This window comes from Ambystoma mexicanum, chromosome 12 (genome assembly GCF_040938575.1).
Source record: "Ambystoma mexicanum isolate Mex_15411 chromosome 12, UKY_AmexF1_1, whole genome shotgun sequence".
NCBI lineage: Eukaryota > Metazoa > Chordata > Amphibia > Caudata > Ambystomatidae > Ambystoma > Ambystoma mexicanum.
Window position 1 is genome coordinate 982,264,165 of NC_090936.1, and position 24,112 is coordinate 982,288,276.

General features: G+C 44.1%; 1 protein-coding gene across 2 annotated transcripts in view; it reads left to right on the top strand.

The window, feature by feature from the left end:
* LOC138514163 (arylsulfatase A-like) overlaps positions 1-24,112 on the top strand; it is a 270,214-nt gene that overhangs the window by 56,863 nt on the left and 189,239 nt on the right. The window contains exons 2-3 of one of the 2 annotated variants that reach the window (XM_069629470.1): positions 13,874-14,373; positions 15,108-15,348. In XM_069629470.1, coding sequence (XP_069485571.1) covers positions 14,111-14,373; positions 15,108-15,348 — 504 coding nt within the window. In that variant the 5' untranslated portion in view covers positions 13,874-14,110. Of the gene's footprint in view, positions 1-13,873; positions 14,374-15,107; positions 15,349-24,112 lie in introns of those variants that run through there. The other variant, XM_069629471.1, reaches the window with a different exon arrangement.

Here is a 24,112-nt window from a genome sequence, read left to right on the forward strand (position 1 = left end):
TGCCACCTTGGCAGCAGCAGGGGTGCTGTTGGTTTTAGGGTTTTTCGGCGCATTATTTTCGATGGGCTTCTGCACCTCATAGATCCGGGTAGCCTGTTCAATGACCCAGTCTAAAGATCTTTTCTCATGAAAATCTCTCACGAGCTGGGTCATTATGTATTTGGGTAAGGCATGGAAAAACGTATTGATAAATTCTCTGCTATCCGTGTGCACCCTTCTGGTGGTCTGCGCAAAAGCACGCTTTAATTCTTGCACAAACCCTTGTGGGGCCTGATCCTCCCCACATTGCAAATTGTAGGCTGCCTTGCGAGCATCTTGAGGATTTCTGTGCACAGAAAAATGTTTCAAGATGGCCGCCCTGTATGTGGACCACCTTGAATGGTTTTGATCCTCCAGCCCCGCAAAGAAACTGGAGTATTCTGGGGAAAATGTCCAATTGACGTACTGGATGCAGCTACTGCTGTCCTTCAAATGGAAAGTCTCCATCATTTGCTCATAGAGCTCCAAGTGTTCCCAAACGGAATACTTGGCGTTCTTATGATAAGGCGTGATGACACTCCTGATTGCCTTTATTTGCTTCAATGGGTCCTTAAGCAAGGCCCTTTTTTGCCTTATTGGCCTTTTTGGTTCGGGTAACCCTGGTCCATTCATCCTCTGACTCAGAAGCACTGCTCCCAGAGGTGCCCGTCTGATCTTCCAGGTTTTCCCAGATTCTGCGAGCCTGGGAATGGCTGGCAGAATGTGGGGACCTGGTCTCCTGTGTCCTGTGACACTCAGAGGAGTCTTAAGATCCCTCCTTGCTACCAGGATTTGCTGGGTATCCCCCCCACTGACCTAACTGGGCAGAGGTTTTCAGGATGCCCTTAATGGGCCTACTCTCCTGGGGTTCCCCACTAAATTGCACTGTGCTTGGGTGCCCATACCCGGATACCCGCCCATCCATTCCTGGGAGGTACTGGCCTATGAGCCCCATACTTCTAGCTGGATAGTAATCTGCCATCCCCGTGTACCTGGGCTCATGTGCACGAGGGGACATGGGGGTGGCAGAGTCCAGGGACTGGGAGAGATGAAGGCCTCTGGTACTAGGGCTCCTGAGGTTCTGCTCAGGAGTTTCTCTTTCCCAGCGAACCTCATCTCTATCCGCCCCTGCTTCCTGTTGCAATGCAAGAGCCTGCGCTTTCAGTTCCTCAGTTAAGGCCTTACTAGACTCTATCAGTCTCTCCTGCATCGCTACCTGTTGCTGGAGCCTATCATTGTGCTGACGGAGAGCCTCATTTTCTCTGTGCCTCCTGATTGGTCCTGGAGTACTGGGCCAGTCTCTGCTGCAGGAGGGTTACCTCCTGAGCTGTGTCCCTATTGGCCTGCTCCTTTCTTGCCAGAGCATCCTCCACCCTCCTGGTGTGCTATAACAAGTTCTGGTGTTCTTTTTGGAGGTCACCCAGTCCCTGGAGGGCCAGGTGATTTTCTTCCATTTTCCTTTTTAAGTGGCGGACTTCCTGGCCTAAGCTATCCCTTTCCTGACTAAGAGCCTGCATCTGTGCCTCCAGGTCGTCCCTTTGCCTTTGGAAGGCACCAGCTTTCTGGCGCTCCTGATCAAACTCTGCCTGGGTATCCAGGTCTTTCAGAATCAATTTATTGCTTTCCTCTTTCTCTCTGTCTAATCGAATTTGCAGGGTGGCTACCTGCTCTGTGCATGCCCTGTTGAAGTCCAGTTGTTGCTCCAGCTTTTTCTGGCTCTGCAGAAGGGAGTCCAAACCTTCTTGGTACTCCTTCTGCAAGGCCAGAAATCTGGTATCCTGGTCAGCCTTCTCCTGTTGCAGTCTATCCATGTCCTCTTTTATTTTAATGATATACTGCTTACTATCATTTTCTGACTCCTGGCTCCTCTGCAGCCTCTGCTCAGAAGAGACCAGGTCAGATTGGGCCTTTTCTAACGCCAGCTGTTGCCTACTTGCCAGATCTTGGCCTTCAGCACATTTGTCCTGCATGGCTCCCATATATAGATACAAATATGCCGCTATCCTAACCATCTTGTCGTGTTCATCTTTAACTTTAGAAGCCATGTATGGACCCTCATCTCTCCATGTATCTGACCCTGTTTCAGTGACCTGTTGCGCGATTGCCTGCAGCCAGACCGTTTGGTCCTGATGAGTCCACTCACCTCTCACAAATAGCTTATGTACGAAGTGCTCTCTGGCTATTTTCATATCTACCAAGGTCGTCATTCTGGAATTTGAGTTCCTTCCTGACTTACAGAGGTTTGTATTTTATTTTGCAAAACGGACCGTTTCCTTAGAGCGTTCCTTTGAGGGGTGCTTTCACAGTGTTAAACAGCGTGGTGATCTAACCGGATATGTGTATCTGGTCAGTTGGCACACTGTATTAATCTGCACAAATGGTAAATCTAACCCAGAATATCCCGGCTCCGAGCCCCCACTTTTGTAAGCGATATTCAATCAACACTACAACCAAGTCAATGCCTAGTCTGGGATGCTGAGGAAAACCCTTATTAATGTATTTTTATGTCTAGTTCAGTACTCTGGATGACCACCCTTGTATAACACCCCCCTCTTAGAATCCCGCTTACCCCACTGAGCCAAGAAGTAGGTTTGTTTTGCAAATTAAAAGGTTTATTTGAGAATTTAAACAATATATATATATCACACTTTATAATAAATTAATATCTGATAGTACACTTAGACATATGATGTTGATCAACAATGGGTAATCTGGCACTAGCACACTTCTTTACAATCAATGAGGAGTTAGTATAGGATGGATAAAGTAGCAAAAACACTTTTATGGTTTCAAATAGATGCAATGTTGAATGAAAATGCAGTGCAGAAACTAACTGATATGGTTTCACAAGATATCATATGTTCACTTTTCCCCTGGTGGCAATTCACCCTTCCCCCCTTATATGCAATGCAAGGAAATGGAAGTAACACACACAGTTCTCAGGAATGCAATCAAATACAATACGAAATTCAATTCCCACCCCAGCAAGCTTAGAGAAAACAGGTATGAGTTTTAAAACACAGGCCCAAGTGCTTCGAATGTGGTGGCAGTGAAGTGAGAAATATGCTGAAAATGCTTTTAATTCCCTTTAGGAGGTTCAGGGTGAGTGAGAGATACTTGGGATGAGCTCAGGCTCACTTTTAGCAATGATTCAGGGATGGTTATTAAGAGGCAAACAAATTTTTAGCAAAGGAAAGCAAAAAGCTGCTATCTTTTTACAGGTAAAGAAATCAGGCCAAATCGCAAATCGCAGCAAAATTCGCGAGTGCGTGAATCGCGATTACGGCAAAAGTATAAGGACAAGTCTAGTTTTAGGTTGGTTGGGAGGCTTAGATTCTAAGCTTTCAGATGAAAGTTAAATTTCGTTCCTAGCCCAAACGGTTCCAGAGATACGGACGATTAAATAAAGGTAGTTTTTCAGATTTAAAGTAAACTCAAAATGACAGCTTGCAGCTTCAGAATTGACAGGTGACAGTTGTGCAGCTTTACAAATGACAGATGACACGATTTCTAGGAGGCTGTTCTACTTAGGTTAAAATAGTTTGGATTAGATTATTTTAACTAAGAGATTGGTTCTGCACAGTTCTGCTAGGTACTCACAATATAAATTTGAACTAGGCCTCGTCACGGATCTGATCAACACGTCCGGCTGCGGTTCTGTCTGCTCGGCGGGACAATCGGGCACCGGTTCTGCTCACAGCGATCTGGGTCAGCTCTGCTCTGCTGGTCTAGCCTCTCTGGATTCAGCGGCATCTGGTTCTGGATACTGCTCTGCTTTCCGGTCCACATCAAATGGATTCTGGATGTAACACTGCTTTCTGGGTACTGGCAAGAGTTCTTGGCAAAAGAATTCAGACAGCTCGCCCGGCTGTGGAATAGTTTGCAAATGATTTTGAGGCCTGCTGACAAATACGTTTGCTTGCAGTGGGCCTTCTTGGTTCAAAGTTCTGTAGTCTCCGTTTATCTTGGAAGTCTAAGTGTTGGATCTCTGGATGTGAAGTCGTCGGTCAGCATGCTCCGCAGCAAATGGAATTGAATGTCCCTACCTGTCCCAGCAGTCTCTTTTTATGTGTTTTGAAAATGGGTGTGTGCCTGGGCCTAGCTAAAACTGCCCCTCTCTACTTGTCATTGGCCCAATTCTCCCTTCTCCCATGATTGGGGGAACTGAGTTGTGAGTCAGAGTGATAAGGTAGATTTTATGGCCAGAGGGCCCTCCCCTGTGTTCTTTACAAACAAATCTATATTTGATCCAAATACATATTTTCCCAAATACACAGTTGTTTTTACATCACCTACACACATCATATATCACATGAGGTAGGCACTGTTCCGACTCTGGCATTTCTAGGAGCTTGGTTAAAGAAATGGCAACTTATTTTCGATTTTAGTGGGTTATGCAACATTGGTTTTTCATTAAAAATTATACACATATACACGGCCTGTCCATACATACTCCAGTAAATTCTCATGTCTCTAGCTTAAACACAGAGTCTGTAGTATCAATAAATAGCGGGGTTTTGCCCCAGAATATCACACAAATTGGAGTTTGGGCTTGAATTGTGGGCAAAGTTTTCATTTTAAGGATCCCCAAATTTCACATTTCTGTCATCTGGTTACCAAGAGTCATCAGTGTTTCTGTAAAATATATATTTGCTTTCAATTCAAAATACTGCAGTGTCCGCCCCAAAAGTTTGGGGATGACAGTGATCACATGTCTCTCCTGGCTGGCAGATCTTTGTTGACAGGAAACAGTCAAAATCACCATATCCTATTCAAGGGAAAAGGTCTTTTGTGTGGGCTCCAGCAAGCTGAGGTCAACAGACCAGGGGGTCACTTTGCATTTGGTTAGCATGACCATGTGATATCCTGGGCTTTCTGAGGTGAGAAGGTTTCCCAGCCTTTTGGCCTGTTAATCAAATCAGATTGTCTCTGGGAACAGCAGGTGGTTAGATTTCTAATTAACCCACAGTCTTTTGAAGTCCCAATTGTCACAGAAGGCTGATTAGCTTCTGAAGTAGCAGTTCTCCTGTTTAAACCGCTAGCGCCGCCTTGAGTCCAAAGCGGGTACTGCATGCATTTTTTTTTGGATCAGTCTTGAATTAATGCATTTCAAACAAGAGATTTTACATGGAAGTATATTATCCAGGTTCAGCACATGGCACTGGTGTGGTTTTGCAGTAAAATAATTTTGTGCCCATAATTTAGCCATATTTGACCTGAAGAAAATGAATTCCCAATAGTTATGGGTTGCTTTTGGCAATCAGCATTGCCCCTTTTGCAATGGTTTCAGGCTACTGTGTGTAGCCCAATGGTGGTTTTAGGCAGTGCCCTTCTGTGCCCACAACATAGGCAAAAATGGGTGGCAGCCTAATCTTCATGCATTTTCCTGGTCATTTTCAGGGAAGTTCTGGCCATCATGATGTTTTCAATGCCAGTAAGGCACAGATTTTGTGGTAGGGCTCGGATGCATGGGTAAAAACATCCCACAGGAGCTATTACTACCTAATATATTGCAATGTTATGATACAACAGTGCAGAGAGGCAAGGACTCCATGCAGAATTGTATACCTAACCTCATGGTCAAATGGTTATTTATATAGCGCTTTTGGCAAAGCGCTGTACATAGAACATATTTATCACAATTATCACCAAACCAAAGTTAATACTCCCTTATTGACCTCAAAAGGATACGTTTGGCCTTGCCGGGATTTGAACCTACAGATCATGCGCAGATCCAAACAACAAGAGCTCAGCTGGCTGAGCTATCTTATTGGCAACATCATCAGAGGTCAGTAAACTATTGACTTAGCTTTAATAATCACAGTGCCTAGATGTGGGATGAACCATCTATGAAGCGCTACATCAAGTTAAACACCTATCTTGATAATCACAGAGACAGGTTTTGATGAATTTCTATTTCAACTAACTCATTTAAAAATAGATTTAACAGCGTTTGCACTTCCTGAAGAGTCCATTTTTGGATGTTTTAATTGTAGTCTTGAAGATTTGAGAGGCTGTAAATCCTGTGAGTTGGTGTACCGACAATCGCTCACCATTGAGCAAAGATTCTGCTGCCACTGACCATTTATAGTAATGTACCCCATTGACTGCAAGGTTGAATGGATATAAACTAGACCGTGCATACTCATCATTTTACCCAATCTTTTTATAATTGGAGTGTATATTAAATTATAAGTTTAAAAATGATCTGCCTCCCCATGATAATGCACACAGCACAGGAACTCAGAAAAATACAATTGTGCAATGCTGGTTCACTTTCAATGGAAAAAGAGCATAATTTGTTACAAAAGATTAATTCTCAATTGCAACTTAGTTTTCCATCTTATTAATTATACAATCCTAAAATGCTAGGAAAATAAATATGCACAGTGCTTCTGTTTGTTCCATGAGCATCTACACACAACACAGTAGAAGCTGAATGGAAAGAAACCATTCTTTTTATCACAGTGTGCAGTTTCTTTTTTTGAAAGGCTTTTCTCAATGGCTTGCAATTACATCCATGTAGATAAAAAATCAAAACAAGGTTTCTGTCAAGTAACCTGACCTTTGCACTTCCCTCTGCTCTAAAGCTGTGCATAAATGTACACAAGAAAATAATAAAACTGTCGTATTTACAAGATTTTCATGCATAAAAAGGCCTGGTACGGACCTTGAGGCCTGGCCATCTCTATGCAGGGTACTGTAATCTTAATTTCTATCATTGTGTGATAATTCAGCGTAACATTTTCAATATTCTTAGTCCAACTATTGAAATATACCCTTCCAAAATCAGATTAAAGTACTTTGAGTTATTGCTCGTATATTTTCTTTCAATGTTTCAATGATCAGTGCTTCAATGCATTGTCGAACTTCCACTGAGTAATCTCTGAATGTGCTGCCAATGACCCTATCCAAAATATCTGGATTTCATTTTTCAAACAGTGGTCTTCAGTTTAATTTGGCCCTGAAGCAGTATCAGAGCCTACCAATTTGGATCCCACCTCCCTCACCCACTCCCGGGAATGCAAGCAAGCTCCAACTAGAATCCCCTTTCTTATTGATGTATTACCAAATTGAATCTCCTAATTCAGTCCCCCTAGAAAGCACACAATACATCTGGGAAACGCAATTGTACCGCTAAATGCTTGGATTTGTTTTTCTACAGCCCCCTCCATCTCCTCAAAAGCCTTCCTGTTAAGGAAACCCCTTTTACAAATACTTGAGGAACCCATCAGAATTCCTCATGCAACTGCTCAAGATTATGGACCCGTCCAGAAATAGCCTATAAATCCTCAATTGGGCCTGAACGATATGGACCAAAAGTCCTATCTACATATTTCTGGGCTGGATGGCGATCTACAATATATCTCAATATTGTGTATGTGGGTTAAATGTTCAGTTGTAAGCTGCCAACTACATGTGAGATGTTGCTTATTCATAAGACATTGATCAGAATAAAGTGCAAACATAGGGTTCTCTTCCTGTTTGAGAATACACAGAGCTGTGTAAATATCAAAAAGTAAATAAAGAATTTTAGTATATGTAATAATGTGTATATCTCGATGTTAACGATAGTGTCTCCTATATCAATTAAAAAAACATATATCGATATATCTCCAAAATTCATTATATCGCTCAGCCCTAGCCTGAATTTAATTATTAAGAATTAGTAACCCTTAGTGTGAGACCAAAGGGTTTTCTCATAGGAATGGTGCATGCAAGGAGGAGCATTTCTGTGAATTTGTGAATATCTCACAATATGATAAGTTTCTTCTGAAGCATACATTTTCATCTTTGGGGTTCAGTTAAAATAAACTAGTTTATTTTTTTTTAATTTCAAGACTTTCAATTATAAAGTAATATACAAGGGAGACCTATTCAGACGTGGTACTTGCACACATAACTCTACCTTAACTATAAAACTGTATATTACATCCATGATATGAATATCGATGATAAGAAACTGGGAGGAGGTAGAGTCGATGTAGGAGAGAAGTAGGTCTGTTTTAAGAGCCAACCAGAACAAAAAGGTCCATTTTAGAAAATTAATTTCAATCCAATGGTGTCAGTTTAAGCATACATATCATCTAATGGACCCCATATCTCATATTCATCCAAAGCATCGTTTTTTGTAAAGGGGACATGGAACTGTTCCTGTGGGAACCAACAGCAAATGCAACAAGACACTGTTAATTCCCGACCTCAGCAAAGGTACAGAGGCTCCCATGGACATACCCTGTGTGTGGGGCCAGCGGGCATACATGCATCTCCCGCCATCATGGAGATTTAACATGTTCATTAGCAACCTTGCATTCAGCTATTTTGGTGGTTCCTGAGGCCCACCTGGCTATATCAAATACACCTGCAGCAGAAGCAGAACCAGAGCCATCCCAACCCCCACGAGTGAAGGCAAAGAATCATTCCATGGGAAGAAACTGACAAAAGCGATCAAACTATCTATCTGAAGACTCCTCCGAACTATTGAAAGCAATTCAAGACAGGGTTTGAATATTGAGATTTGATGAGCAGGAGCTAAAACCAGCTCCTGGTGGTGGGCATTACCCTGTAGGCAGGAGCTACTGCCGGGGAACAAGGAGCTGCCAGAGATGCTCCTTTTTAACTTTGTCCATTTTGTATGAACCCTTGTGTTTAAATATGGATTAGATGTGCTCTAATTCTTCCTTGTTAACATTCTCGAATACTCAAAGTTAATGTCACAGACATTTACATGTTTTGATGGCACCAGTTGGCACTAGGCGCCAAAAGTAGCTCCTGGTAGCTTCTTCAAGCTAACCAGACTCTACTATGCTAGAAGCAGGAGCTAAATGACTCCCAGCTCCCCTCAATTTCAAACCCTGCATATTGTAGTTTTGCCTTCTTCCTGCCCTCGGGAGTCAGGAAATACCATATAAGGTCATGCACTTCCCTGGGAAAGCTGCTGCTTTCATGCGCTAGCAAGGCTTTGTGTGTGTTAGACAAAGGGAGGAGGCTTTGACTGTCTGGTCGCAGTCCACATCCCACAGATGTGAAACCAGTAGTTTGCAAACTACTAGACAGGTGGAAAGTCACTCGGTTGTCCACATGGGCAAAGCACGCCATTCCTTTTTCGCCAAGAGTCAGTTATCACTCCTGCTTGATGTAGTACATTGCATGTTCATACATGGACAAATGTCAGGGCAAAGAAATCACGGGTATGTTCTCAAACGGGCAATTGCTGGCATTTTGTAGAAAAGCCATCAATTGTTTGCTTAAAGGCAGTACTGTAAATGGAAGAAACGGACTGTGCGAACCCATTCCTTCTTGACAATAGCCCACACAAGTAATATGAGGTTTGACAAAGTCCCCTGCCTAACCACAGGGCTATCTAGTAAGATTACCCAAAGGGGCAGGGCTCTTATCAAGCTAGTGGATGATGGACCTGTGGATGGTATGGAGAGGAACCCCTGGTATTCCCGTCATCTGGCAGTAGACTGTCCCATTGGCACATAACGCTGACCCTTTAAAGGCAACCCAATTGGCCCCACAGCGTCACCTGGCAATATGCCCACTTTGCAAGGCAGACTGAGCAAAATAAAGTCCCCTGCCTACCGAAATGCTTGGCAACATCGCTGATAGGCCTGTTACTTTCACAGCTATTTCTGGGAGGGACGTGGCTCCCACTGCAGGTGCCTGATGCAAGCACAGATGGACACAAATAGCAAATCCATGATGGTGGACATGATTTTTGAAGCCACGTTTTACCTTCCTCACCGGATAAATATTCCTAAGTCAGATACGTTTTAGTTAACAGAATTATGTGGAACCAATCAATTTTCCCCACCACTCCCCCACGGGTTCAAACATTCACAGACTATTACCAACATGCAGTGGGGTGGAGGGGAGGAGACCCCATAGAGCATAAGGGACTGGTTCAAACCAGAGTAGTGTGTGTGTGTTTGTGTGTGTTTGGAGACTGAGGTGGTAGCTGGAGTTTGGAGAGTGTTGGTGGTGCAGATAGGAGATTGTGAAGTAAACGTTGGCGGTTTTTGAATGCAGCGCCATTACTCCCCCCCCCCCCCCCCTCTCACTGTCTGGTGTTACTAATGGAATGTGGAGTTGATGCTCATGTTGCCTATGAAGGTTTTCAGTAACTGGACGGATTGGGAGGAGTGTGCTGGGCCTGTACTGACTTTTGTTCTACCCAGTCTTTTGATGTATGTATTTGCTGTGTATGTATATATTTGCATAGCGTCGCAACCTGAGGATACAGGCGCCATGGTGATAGTATGCAAGGTACGGAGTAGGGGCTTCACTTTCACCTTTTACTTTGATGGCAGCAGGTTGTAATTGAGTCATCCTCTAGAACATGGGCTTGTCATTTTTAGAAGTTCAGTTATAAACAAGACTGTGCGTTCGAGGATCGGAACAAGCAGAGCCTCGCAGCGAACACTCAAAAAAAGTTAATCGCTCTAGAAGGTTTTTATAACGCATTCCTAAAATGCTGAATGTCGGGAAATGACAAAGGCGTGCCAGAAATAAATGGCCAATCCTCCCCGACCCACGGACGAATGGCTGTAACGCATATATGCTGGGGGCAGGGGAGTCTTCTGTAGACACCACGTGAGATAACAAGGGCAGTGAATACAGTTTGTGTGTTTACATTGGCGTTTGTATGATGCTGGAGAATACTTCTTTTCCAGGTTGGTAAATTATCCATGTACAGTTTCAGTGCACTTCACCCATTGGTATTGCACACAGGGTTCCCTGACATTGTTCTCCATTATCAAACGTGATATTTATTGGATTGGGTTGAACATTTTCTAGTTTTGGCAATTTTGGTGTAGCACCACCTATGAGCCAAAACTATTGCATTGGAGTACAGATGGGAGGGGCTATGCAGGGTTCGAAATTGAGATTTATTGAGCAGGTGCTAAAACCAGCCCCTCAGTGTAGGGCATCGCCCTGTAGGCAGGAGCTACCGCACGGAAGCAGGAGCTACCAGAGATGCTCCTTTAACATTTGTTTGAACCATTGTGTATTAAATGTGTTCTAATTCTTCTATATTAACATTCTCAAATACTCAAATGTAATGTCACATTTACATGTTTGGAAGGCACCATTTGGCCCTAGGAGCCAAAAGTAGCTCATGGTAGCTGTTGGTTTCAAGCTAACCGCGCTCTACTATGCTAGAAGCAGGACATAAATAGCTCCCGGCTCACCTTAATTTCGAACCCAGCCAGATAAATATCACCTATATACCAAATAGAAGTGTTCATTGCCTCTCTCCTACTTCCAGGTGTCCAGTCTGCAGGCAACACTAAATGGCTTCAGATAGTGCAGAGGGAAATGATACATGCGGTGAACGACACATAACAGGGGTTGACACATAACTGAGATCAAAAGTGAGCTGCACGCAATACGGCGGATTACCCTACAAAATAGGTACATCCTGGACTTATTGACGCCATGGATGGGGGTGTGTGCAAGAAGATAGGATTGTAATGTTGAAGGTACATCCCCCAAAGGATACAGAAAACTGGTCCTTGTCACACATAATAGGAGCCCTACACAACCTGTAGACCGGCATGGAAACTGAAGCTAGAGTGGAAGCTGAAAATTGGTTCGATGTTCTCATGGGCTCCAACTTGGCTTGGAATAGCAGTGAAAATACTGGTTCCTATTGTGGTGTTCCTGTTCTTAATGTTCTGCACGTGCCAAATGATACTCCGTTGCTCACAAGTGCCCTCCCAAACAGTGCCATGATGATGGTGTCGATAAGAGCAGGTAAAGCTCCTTCTCTCATAAAACACGAGTACACCCAGATGGATAATTGGGTGGGAATATGCAAAGGATGGTAATATTAGATAGGTCCTTTGACCCCCCCAGGAACATTACTCACCCTCCCGCAGGACCCACAGAATTATCGAGAAGGTTGGGTTGACTTAGCAGGAGATGGAGTGTTTTATGACTGGCACTCCAGAAGAGTATGCCAGAGGTGGGTGAAGTTTACATAACATGTGCAGAGCATGGGTCTCCAAAGGAGAAGAATACAGAAGGAGCTAAGCTGTTGGGTTAATTAATAAAGGATTAACTAAAGAGGGAAATGTTGGGATGCACGCCCAGCTCCCATGCCCACCCAAACGATTCAGGCTCAGGAAAATCTATTGACACACGCAAAAGTGAATGTGCATGACTGCAGAGGTGGGTGGAACATGCAAAGTGGGAATAATAAATATAGTTGTTTTGTGGCAGTCATGGAAATATAGGTAGGTCCAGGTATAGGGCACAAGTGATATTGTGTACAGTAGGTAAAATATAGCATATAGTGATGATGACGTAGGCCCTGGTCCTAGACATGAGAAATGCCAAAGTACTGCCATGCTGGAAGTGAGGCCTAGCATTTTGCAGGCCCTGTTGGAAGTAGCAGCATAGTATGATAAAGAGTTTGAATCCCCTTCCCATTCCAAGCCCCAGCAGTGAAAATGGTTCAGACCTTCTGTTACGTTCATTTAATTTGTGCATTGTCCTGTAGTAAGATGTGTGCATTAGGAAGAACAATATTCCTGCAAAGAGTCAAGTACCTTGTATGCCTTGCAAATAGCTTGCAATTTGAAATGTTTCACTGATTAAGAATTAAGTAGGAGGAACAGAGAAATCGCAGGAACTGATGAAAAAGTACTTGGTGTAACTCGCCAGTAAAGCCAACCCAAAAATGTTGTCCGAACAAAACCTGGATGTAATACACACTACATAATCCTATGTATGAAGTGACAATATGGTTTGTTGTCATTTCTTTTTAATTGCAACATAGCGTCATCTGCAACAGTCCTGTAGGCGCTGCTGTAACTGTAATGGATACACTCTGCCGAGTACTCTTGTATCTTTGATCTATGAGGTCTAAATGGTTGAAACCCTCATTGCTATCTACTAACCAGGCAGGGGTTCAAGATGAATGAATATGGCCAAAGAGCATGCACTAATGTTAACCATGTTTGCAATATCTAGATCTGGAGAACCTGACTCTTGGAGAAAGAAAACGGACATTAGAAGTAAGGTCCAGGGAACTGTGTAATGGGTGCGAGAACTATAAAAGTATGTGTTTCTTCGCCTTTTTGTTGGCCGGCAACGGCCTGCCAGTCCGAGCCTAGTCCTCAACAAGGGCTGTGGGGCGTTATCGGCCTTGTCCTGAAGGCAGGGTTTATCTGGGGTGCAAATGTATATTTAACCTGCGTTGTTTTACCAATAACCCAACTACGAGAATATTACTGTAAGCGCATGTATGGATATTTGGTTATCAAATTGTGCTCAATTGCAGTTGGATATTGTATTTTTGAATATTCATTTTGGGGGAGGGGTGTTGTACATGTATTGCCTTAATGCTAACAGCTGTGATGTAGATTGATTTGATCAAGCACATAGCCATTTAAGCTGGTGGCTTCCATGCTGTGTTGGAGTCTGGGTAAACCATGCTTTTCTAATGGACGAATTCGAGTATCTTACTACTTGAATCACCCAGGCTATTCTTCTGCCTCAGTATTGTACCACCACGACCAAACAAAAATGGGAGCTACTCGTGGTGTCTAATTGATCATGTGACTGTAAAGCTTACTTTTCAACCCTTGGAAGGAGAAGTGCATTCTAAAGTCCCTGTGCGCTGATGTCTGATGCTGCATGATGGAGTAGGTGCAGGATCCCTCTCCTGTGATTGCCTGCCCCTTACAGACACCTCCTTCCCGGAGGTTGTCATTCATTTATATCGTGTCCTTTTTTTGTTGTTGTAAAAAGTGTTTGCTAAATGTAGCTCTGTCGAATATTTAACAACCTTTTACTGATTAATTGAATAATCCAATCCTGCATGTTTCTCTGTTTTTGCCAGGCTGTGGAACCTACCTTGGAGTGTGAGAAGTTGTCGTTCAGCTGTTCCATACCTCCTGAGCGGCATCTTGTCATCCTCGTTGGATGGCATGCTCCTGCTGCAGAAGGAGATTTCTGCATGATCTTGCCGCTTCCTGCCACCTGCCTCTAATGTTAGGACAATAACCGTGTGGTGCGGGGAGCCTGGCAGATCTATACGTGGAACTGCAGCATCGGAAGGTGTTCTTGGCGGGGGGTTATGTTTCTCTGCACATCAAAGATGCCACGCATTTCCACCTGGATAGAGAAGTTATTTCAACTGTTTCTCCTGTGCCTGCTGGTCGCTTTTACAGATGCTAAACCCCCAAATATTGTGTTGATTTATGCTGATGATTTGGGCTTCGGAGATCTTGGATCCTATGGTCACCCCTCCTCCATTACCCCAAACCTGGACACACTGGCAGCGAAAGGACTGAGGTTCACCGATTTCTACAGCAGCTGTGCCCTCTGCACTCCCTCCAGGTATCCACAATCTTTTACTGCATCCGGTGGTTCTTGTCAAATGGGTCTGTTAATAAATGCACAGGCTCATGTGCACAGTCTCCTAATTTCCAGTCAGAAAAACACCTGTTTGCATCAGAATGCCACTTTCACTGAACGGGGCAAGTGCCTACCCATCCCAGTAAACCCTGTTCACCTACCCAAAATCTGTTGGGCTTTACCACCAAGGTCACAGTCTATTTGCAAAGGGCGCTTTATGCAGAAACTGAGTGAAAGGTCCCATTCACGTCTAAAGGTTCGCTTAAACCATTTTTCTCATTGTCCTTCAAACACTATCCCCTTCCACAACAAAAAGGTATCTCGTCCTCAATTGCTGCAACTTGTTTTTAAATAGGTTTTATTTGTACTATGAGAGCAGCTTCATGTTACAACAGTTATAATCACTTTTGTGCATTTTCCGTACATATTGTGTCATTTACTGTTCACCCTTCGTTAAGATCTTTGATAGCTCAGTTGCAACCACAGTTTTACATTTCTTCCCTAACAAATGTCCCTTACCCCCAACAAATACCCCACCCCCACCCTTTTCTCCCAACATGATTTAAGTGCTTTCCAATTGCTGCAACGTTTACCAATGCCTGTAAATATGGCTTTACTCTTTGGCTAGCATTGACTGGACCTCGTGTCCTGTGCCCTGATTTGATCATGTATTCTCTCACTTGTTGTAGTCATTGGATATTCTGTCTCTTTCATAGGGCTGCCCTGCTCACCGGCCGGTTCCAGACCCGCTCCGGAATGTATCCAGGTGTCCTTGACCCTGGATCCCGAGGAGGACTTCCGCTCAGTGAAATCACCATTGCCGAGGTCCTGCAAGCTCACGGTTATTCCACTGCCATGGTGGGCAAGTGGCACCTAGGGTATGGTGCCAATGGAACCTTTCTGCCCACACACCAAGGATTCCAACGCTACCTGGGTGTGCCTTACTCTCATGATCAGGTAAGTCTAAACGAGACCATGCTTTGGCTAGCAATTTGTCCAGCTGCACTGTCTCACAAACAAAATTCAGATACAAACTGCTGATGATGTATACTCTGCTTGGATGAGGCAGACACACTGTCAATCTGAGTGAAGCTCTACGTTAACTCTTAGCTATGTTTAGGATGGTTTCTCTTGGCGCTGTGCTGTCCCATGCTCACCTATTGGTAGCTATGGTTCAGTAGTCGAGTCACCTCAGAGGAGAGCAACTGGGTCTGACATGAGTACTGGGAATAATGGACGATTTGCACAGACTTTATAGAAATCTCCTTTTTAACAGGTTGTAGGAAATGAGTTTGGTAGATGATAAACAGCTGATCTAGAAAGCTTTGGCATACTAACTGGTTACGGTTCTCTTCAGGCCTGGAGTGGTTGACTTGCTGATGACCCAAGTATGCCCTTTCCTAAGATTAAAGGGAGTTGAGGAAACTGCACTGTGTGTGCGATGATTCTACCCTGGGTGTTCAAGTAACTGCAGACTCTGTCAGTTACTGGTGGGGCCATCTGAATTGGGTACGCTAACCTCTTAATCAGCCGCGCCATTGCAGAGAATGATGATTTCAGAAGGCCGCCAAGTTTGAGACTACTCCGTTCAATTGTGAAGCAGCCATGGGTGCTGCTGGTTATTGGTGTTCTTGCGTCAGATACCTCTGTCTCCTCAAGACAAGTTGGCACATGTTCCTGGAGCAAGGGTTTCTTGAGCTGGTGACTTTCCTTGAAGGGAAAGGAGCACCATGCCCCCCCCCCCCTCAAAGGAAATATGTGCCAACAACCCCATCAAAAGCAGCATTGGAAGGATGCAGTCTGGCAAGCGTCTGCATGATTTGACTTCAGGGGGCTTTGTTGGTCTTTCATGAGTCTACTGCAACCTCTCCTTATTTACCCATGTAACAATGCATGGCACTTGGGTGAAATGGGCAATTGTGGGTTGAGATGTTTTCTCCATTAACAGGGTCATATCCATTGAAACTTTTGTTGACAGCCCAATCAGTGGTTGCTGCCCCATTCAAAGTTTCACAGGCTTTGGCTATGGTGTGGATTTGAATTTCAATCCATTCAAGCGGGTACCGAGGCTGGTGGTGGTGGTGGTTTGATTGATTGGCATTTGTTTCATTTTCTCAAACACTTGCAATATTGATAAATAGCTAAACAGCATGAATAATGGTCCCCTTTAATTATTTCCTGTAATCGGTATAATGAAGGAAACGTGTCGGTGACATCTTTAAATGTGTTTTTTTGTCATTACTATAGTGGCAGCATATTGCTTTGTATTGTAAATTCTGTCTGGCAGTGCTTGACTTGTTTTTAGACATATTTGTGGCCTGTCTCTTTGGAGCGCATGGCATGATTATTTGTGTTTTAGGAAACAAAGTAAATGTTAATCAATCGCTATCCAGTTAACATTTATAAAATGACCACACAGCAGTGATAGCCACTCTGTTGGATTGTGTGGCCTCCAGACTGTAGTCTGTAGGTTTTCTCCTATCTAGTAGGGATACTGGCCTGCCTCATCTATAAATGGTCTCATGGTTATAGCTCTCTAATCACTTATTGACACCTTCACAGGGATATATAGCTCAGCCTGCTTTTTTAAAACTTTTAGACAGTTTTACAGTTGTAGTGAGCTCTCTCTCTCTCTCTCTTTCTCTTTCTCTTTCTCTTTCTCTCTCTCTCTCTCTTTCTCTCTCTCTCTTTCTCTCTCTCTCTTTCTCTCTCTCTCTTTCTCTCTCTCTTTCTCTCTCTCTCTCGGAGAAAGTGCCCAGCTCACTCTTCCTTGGGAGTGTTCCTGCCCTGAAGCCTGCTCCTGATACTCCCCTCTGGTTGGATCTCTCTTCTGGTAGAGGTGTGGCCTCAATCTCTGGTCTCCAGGCCTCTTTGACCTGTCTTCATGCTTGCCAATTCTCTCGGGTTTCTATGGCCTCTCCGCTTTCATGCTTCCCAACTTTGTATGTTTGCTTCAGTCTAATAAGTGCTTAAACCTTCCCAGCTCCTTCACCTCGCTTCTTTCAGTACTTTCAGCTGATTACTTGCAGCTCCTTTGGTTCTCGGGATCATCTCTGCATTGCCAGCTCAGATTTGTCAACGCTCTGTGACCTCGCAGCCTGCTCATCCGGCACTGCTCTGGGAATGTGTTCTTCAGCTGGTCCTGCTAAATATTACATTAGGTGTGGCTTTCTCCATCCTTTTATACAGATCTATAAGTTTGTTTCCTTAAAAAGTCATTCAGTTGTTTGTGGCCTGCGGAGCTTTCCCTAGTTGGTCCAGTGTTCAAATCAAGATATTTGGCTTAAGCGTACTTCTGGAGTTTTATATGTCGGCTGACAGCGGGAGGGAGACCTGTGTCGTGTCACAGCACAGTGTCAGTTGACTCTCTGCCGCTCAGAAATTGAGTCTTGTTGGCATGCAGGCCCACAGAAGCGTAGGAATGCTTGGTGCAATGGTGAATGTCCGTGCTCCCATTCATCCTGCAAAGCTGCTACCCTTTTGCCCAAGGAGCATGAGCATATGTTCAGTATGGAAGAGTTGTTCGTGGCCGTGTCCTTGTTTGTTCTGGCAGCCACTTGGGTTCTTGGAAAAAAGAAAGGGAGACCGGACAAGAAATCGGAGTGCATTGTTGTAATTCAATAAGGCCTACACAATCTGATCACCAACGGTTAATCAAATATGTATGTCCTTTCAAAAGGGTTTTCTAATGATTAACACACATTGATGAAGGCATTTTGGAGCACCTAAACGCCATGGGAATTGTTATACATAGACAATTGATAATCTAGGCTTATACAATAATTAAAGACATATAATCTATATTACATGGCCACATTAGTGGCCATGTAGTTATGGTTAAGTTGCTGTTTCCATAGGAAGAGCACTTTTTGGGCGGCTTATAACTCCGCTCCCCCTGGACGAATCCTCACCAAACTTTGCAAAAAAAGTATATGGGCCACTCTGACTTTTGGTGAGAATTCGTCCAGGGGGAGCAGAGTTATAGGGGGGGGGGGGTCCCAAAACGAAATCTGCGGCAGGTACAGGGGCTTGGTCCAGAAAGCGTGCTTTTGTAAATTTTGTCACCATACGTGCAGTACGTTTATTTATAATTATGAAAAAGTGGGTCTGAAATAATTAGTGATGTCTATGTTCGCTCTGCGGACACACTTCTCTGTTCGGTCGACAAACAAGAAACCGATTGGCTAAGGGGCTGCCGTCATGACCATGTACACGCAACGTCTCTTCCCATTGGCTGCTGCGAGATGTGTTCTGCGTCAGATGGTTTGGATGTGCCCGACATCTTGGATCCGCGGAAAGCAGAGCAACAACCAGCGTACACATGCTTTTTTCATTACCCCATTTTGCTGTGTCGCAGAGCGTTGGGAAAGGTTCACACAGTGAGAAATGGCTGATCTATGCATTTGTTCTTCGGCCGTCATGATGTAATTTCTATGGACACCTTGTACGTACAGTAAATGTGGGGGGGTAATAACGATAGCACTTCAGTCCATGTAGCGGGCAGGAAATGTGTAACTCTTGAAATCACACGGGTATAGGTACAACATTGAAATTGACATGCCGTGAACGCATTATTTTTCCCAATGGCTATTATATTCATTAGTACGCCGCCATGGGAGGCACATTGTACGGTGGTAGTGGCCAGGGGCTACAGTCTTAACATATGGGTGATTAATGCACTTGTTCTGGGGGTCAGTCATCATGATGTAATGTGTATGGACATCTTGTACGCATAGTAAACTTATACCTACTTTATGATGCATGTTATGTGGCCTCCTTGTACGCACAGAAAATGAGGGGTCCAATAAGGCCAGTATTTCAGCCCGTGCAGTGCACAGGGGAGTTGTTACATTTGTAAGGACACGTGTTTTGTTAGGGAACATTGAAATTGCCAACATGCTGTGAATACATTACAGTTTCCAATGGCTATTATTATATTCATTAGTACGCTGCCATGGTTGGCACATGCAACAGTGGTTGTGGCCAGGGCCTAGAGTCTTGGATGCATGGCCGTCGGCCAAAGGCCAAAGGCCGAAGGCCTTACTTCCAAGACTCTAGGCCCTGGCCACAACCACCGCCGCATGTGGCACCCATGCATACACCCCTTGTGTTGCATTTTCATTGGCAAGTTGTGGGGAGATCCTGCACCCAATAATACACTTATACCTACTTTATGACGCATGTTATGTGGCCTCCTTGTACGCACAGAAAATGAGGGGCCCAATAAGGCCAGTATTTCAGCCCGTGCAGTGCACAGAGGAATTGTTCCATTTGTAAGGACACGTGTGGTGTTAGGGAACATTGAAATTGCCAACATGCTGTGAATACATTACTGTTTCCAATGGCTATTATTATATTCATTAGTACACTGCCATGGTTGGCACATGCAACGGTGGTTGTGGCCAGGGCCTAGAGTCTTCGATGCATGGCCGTCGGCCAAAGGCCGAAGGCCTTATTTACATGACTGTAGAACCTGGCCACAACCACCGCCACATGTGCCACCCATGCACACACCCGTAGTGTTGCGTTTTGATTGGCAAGTTGTGGGGAGTGCGTGCAGTCTTGGGTGCATGGCCGTAGGCCATGCAACCAAGAAGAAAGTGGTAAGTACTAGACTTGGAAGACACTGCACACCCATCCCATGTAAGACCTACAGACATACACATAGGAGGGAAGCCTCTGGGCAGAGGTACTGAAGGATAGCACACCTATAGAATAACCCCCACTACCACACATCACCAAGGTGGTTTTGGGGAGACCCTGCAGTCTTGGGCGCATGGCTAAAGCCCATGCACGCAAGACTGAAGTCATAAGCAGTGGAGTTACAAGTTCATATGGGTGTAGTGGATTGTGGTCGTGTTGATGCTCTAGTTCCTTCACTTCATGGCTGCAGACGATGGTCCGAAAAGTAAATTTATAAGCAGCTAATTTACAAGGACCATGTTTTACATATGCAGCGATGGTTGTGGATAGGAACTGTACTCCTTAAAACTTGGTTGTAAGGCATAGGTGATAGGTTACTCACCGCAGATGAAAGGCCAGCCTACAGGCACTGCAGCATATTACTACCATAGATTAGACGAGTAGATTCCCATGTGTAGAAAATGCCTGCTAATATACTTACTGCTTACTTTGTTCAGAATCCATAAACCTTTTTTAAATTGGTTAACATACTTTTTCCATTTCTGTGATGAAAGAAAAAGGTGTGTTAATGTTTGCAGTTTTTCCACATTTGACGCATTGCATAATAGACAGTTCACTTTTTTTTTTTTTAGACCCTCCTATTTAGTTTACAAACCAGTGTACTGTGCATTGCGCTCAGTTTCTGTGTTTGCTTTTCTAATCCTTGGGTCTGGGGAAAGAAATCCTTGTCGGATTAAAACCCTTCATTTCTTATGCAACTAAGTACTTCATTTTTTCCTTTAAGTGTTTTCTTCATTTTTCTGATATTCTAACTGTTTGTAGTGTTTCACATCCTTTGTTGACAATTTTGAAGTACACATTATTTCGTAAATTTTGGCTTCAAGAACATTAAATATTTGTTAGGTTAGCTGGCAACCTCTGCTTTAGAGTAATGGTGCTATCATTACATTCAAACCATCCAGAATTCTTTTTAATGTATGCAGTGTAGTGACCTGCATTGGTTGCAGCTCCTGCATGGTAGATTATTCCTACTGTTGTAAAGGTTTTCTTTCCAAGTGACACTTGACTGTGTGTGAATCCAGTTAGTTTGCAGTTGTTTTTGGTGCCATCTGCATTATAACGTAGAAGCAAAAGTATTATGTAGGCACTATGTGATTGTATCAGTAAGGTAGAGCGATTGTCTGAATTGAAAATACTACATAATCTGCCATGGTTTGCATTTTGTACAAGTTGCTGAAATGGAATGCTCTCACAATTTGGTATGGAAATATACACAAATCGCTCATTTGGGATTTCTTCCTGTATCACTTTGTTACAGAGAGTGCATGTATGTTTCCAAATGTATGAAATTTGGAAGATTTCATTTACAGGTATGCTTTTGTTTTCCAATACTAATAGTATGTACATTAGAAATTCTTGTGGATGTTCTTGTGAGTTCATAGTGAATCTCACCATTCCAGCACAGCCGTCCAATTGTTGCCTTACTCCATTAACACTGTATGTGTTGTCAGGATTGCTTGTTGCATTTCTATGCAGCACTAACATTTGCAAACACAATTGGTCTGTGCTGTGCAGGTAAATATTGTTAACAATTGGTGGCAATTGAAATAGAATATTCATTGCTACATTTGCATAGCAACTTACCCCACTTTCATTTGTAAATTTGAATGGGCCAGCAAGTTCTGTATCTGAGTGCATTTTTCGGTTTTTCTGTTGCTTCTTTGCCGACTTGCCTGGTTTACATTCCCTAATAGGTTCTTCTATGTTTGCAGAAATTGATGAAACTTTAGCTTCTTTTCTTTTTTTGCGGAATTTCCTGTTGCATTCTGTTGCATTTCTGTTTCGTTTATTTTTCTTATTTTTCTTTTACCACGTTTCACTTTATCTGGAACAGGGTATTGTTTCAGATGAGGGGTGTACAGTGAATGCAATCTATTGTATTCTAGAATGCAAGGAATATCAGCTTTGACTTTACTTGAATCAAAGTTTATTAGCAATAGACCGTTGAAGGCAAGCGTCCCCAACCAGCACGATCCTCCCCGCAATGAGAGACAATGATGGACTCTCCCAGGATGGGAATAAGGCCAAGACAAGTGCGGGTGAGCGTAAATGGGAGTTTATCAATCAGAATAGGGCATGCAAAGAACTCTGCAAACTCCGAGAGCGCTCTGTCTGACAATAGCAAAGACAGGCGTATATATTTACAAAAGACGTCATAAAAACCTACACACTATAGGGGGCACAAGTTCAATGGGATTGGGTGGCGACGACTAGCTATAGGTGCTGCTGCGATGTGGTTGGCCTTGGCTGGAGGACGTCACTGGTCAGCCTCGTGGGTTGGGCTGGGCCTGGCAGGTCTGCTGGGTTCATCCGGACGGTGTTGTTGTGCCATTGTGGCCAGTGTCAGAGATGAATGTCTTTTCCTGACTTATTTGCCCTAGGCCATGCACACTGCAGTCATTCAGTTATTGCAATATTATCTTCTTTAGTAAATCTTTCAATAGGTTATTCTACAGGTTAATGCAACACAGGAGGAATGCGCCTTGAGAGGGGTTTGACGGCGATTCGTCAGTACATGGTTACCAGTGTCCTGTTGACCGGGTACCATAGGTCGTGGGGCTAGGTCTCAGGGCATGGGACGGGCGGTACATGTCTTTTTGTCTTGTTAGAAGTCGTTATGAATGTGCTGCTGGATGTTGCCATAGTATTGGGTATCCTAATGTTACAGGGGTCATAAACCTAAGGTTATCCGGTGGGTTGTGGGGTTTAAGAGAGGGCGCCTTTGGATTTGTGTATTCAGGCGGAGGTTTACTACTGGGCTGTAAATAATGCAGGTGGCGGGCCGTGGCCATGGGTGCTGCAGAGGGGATTACAAATCTTTGAAGCGGCTCCAGCCTAGTTGGGGGGGGGGGGGGGGTGGAGCAGCGCGGCGCGGGCCTCTGCTCTTTCGTCTGGCAGGCCCCACTGGGAGGGAGGGGGAATGGCCTTGCATATACTCACAAAGGCATCTTCCTCGTGTGCTGCCAATTCGAGGTGAAAGCATCATAAACATTCAAATAACACTCAATACTAATTGAGTCATTTCAAAGCTCACATCTTAACATTGCTAATTCCTCTTGAATATAGCCAGTTCGAGCACATTACTTGTACACTATGTTTTAACAACTACAACATTGTGTTATATGCATATACATTTGCAGTAAGTGAGGTAGTAGTGAGGTTGGTGGAGCACATGGGAAATGACTTGCCACCGTACATGACAGTAGTGGCACATAAGGGGCTTGGACTTGTACACATGGAGGGTGCATTCTCGCGTGTCCTTCTCATGAGCCCTCAGTATGGTTGCATTTGTCTTTCCTTGCACTCTAGCAGCATTGGTTCGGTTATGGCGTGGGACCGTGGGGTGTAGGCTTTTCAATGATGCCCATAACAAATAACCCCCCGGGATGCTTTTATTATTTACACGCAACTGCAGTGGTGGGGGTGCTTCACTGTTTATGCCATGTGAACATGTATTCTACCATATCTGTACGTTTTACAAATTTCCTAACCAAAAAGGGGTCTGTGGAGAAAATGCGCGTATTGCAAGTAGTTTTGGCATTAGTATTTGGGAACGTTTGCTTCTGTCCGAGGGCCATTTTACAGGTCTCTTTTTCACCCAGGCTTCGCTGGCCGGGTCATGCTGGGAGCAGTGATACACTGCGGAAGGTGAAATGTTACAGTGTTGGTATCTTACACTAGCTCATGTCCGTCTTGTTCGTGGGAACGGGCTCACAGCGGATCTGCCAGGGAGCTGTGGCCACAGGGATAATTGAAACTCTCCAAAGGTGGGGGCCGTGCTACAGTGCGCAGAGCTCACACCATCTTTATTAGACAAAATGGTTTCTGAGGCCTAGCTAAATTTAATACGTTTGGGCAATGTCTTCAGCAGGCGAGCCATCCACCACCTGGGCCCTGGTGGTAAGGAGGGGACGCCCGATGAGTCATGGCCCTCACCTGGGGAGGGGATGTAGGCAAGGGGGGTCTTTTGGACCAATCCTCCCCTACATTTCCCCCCTTTCGTTACTTAAGTAACAAA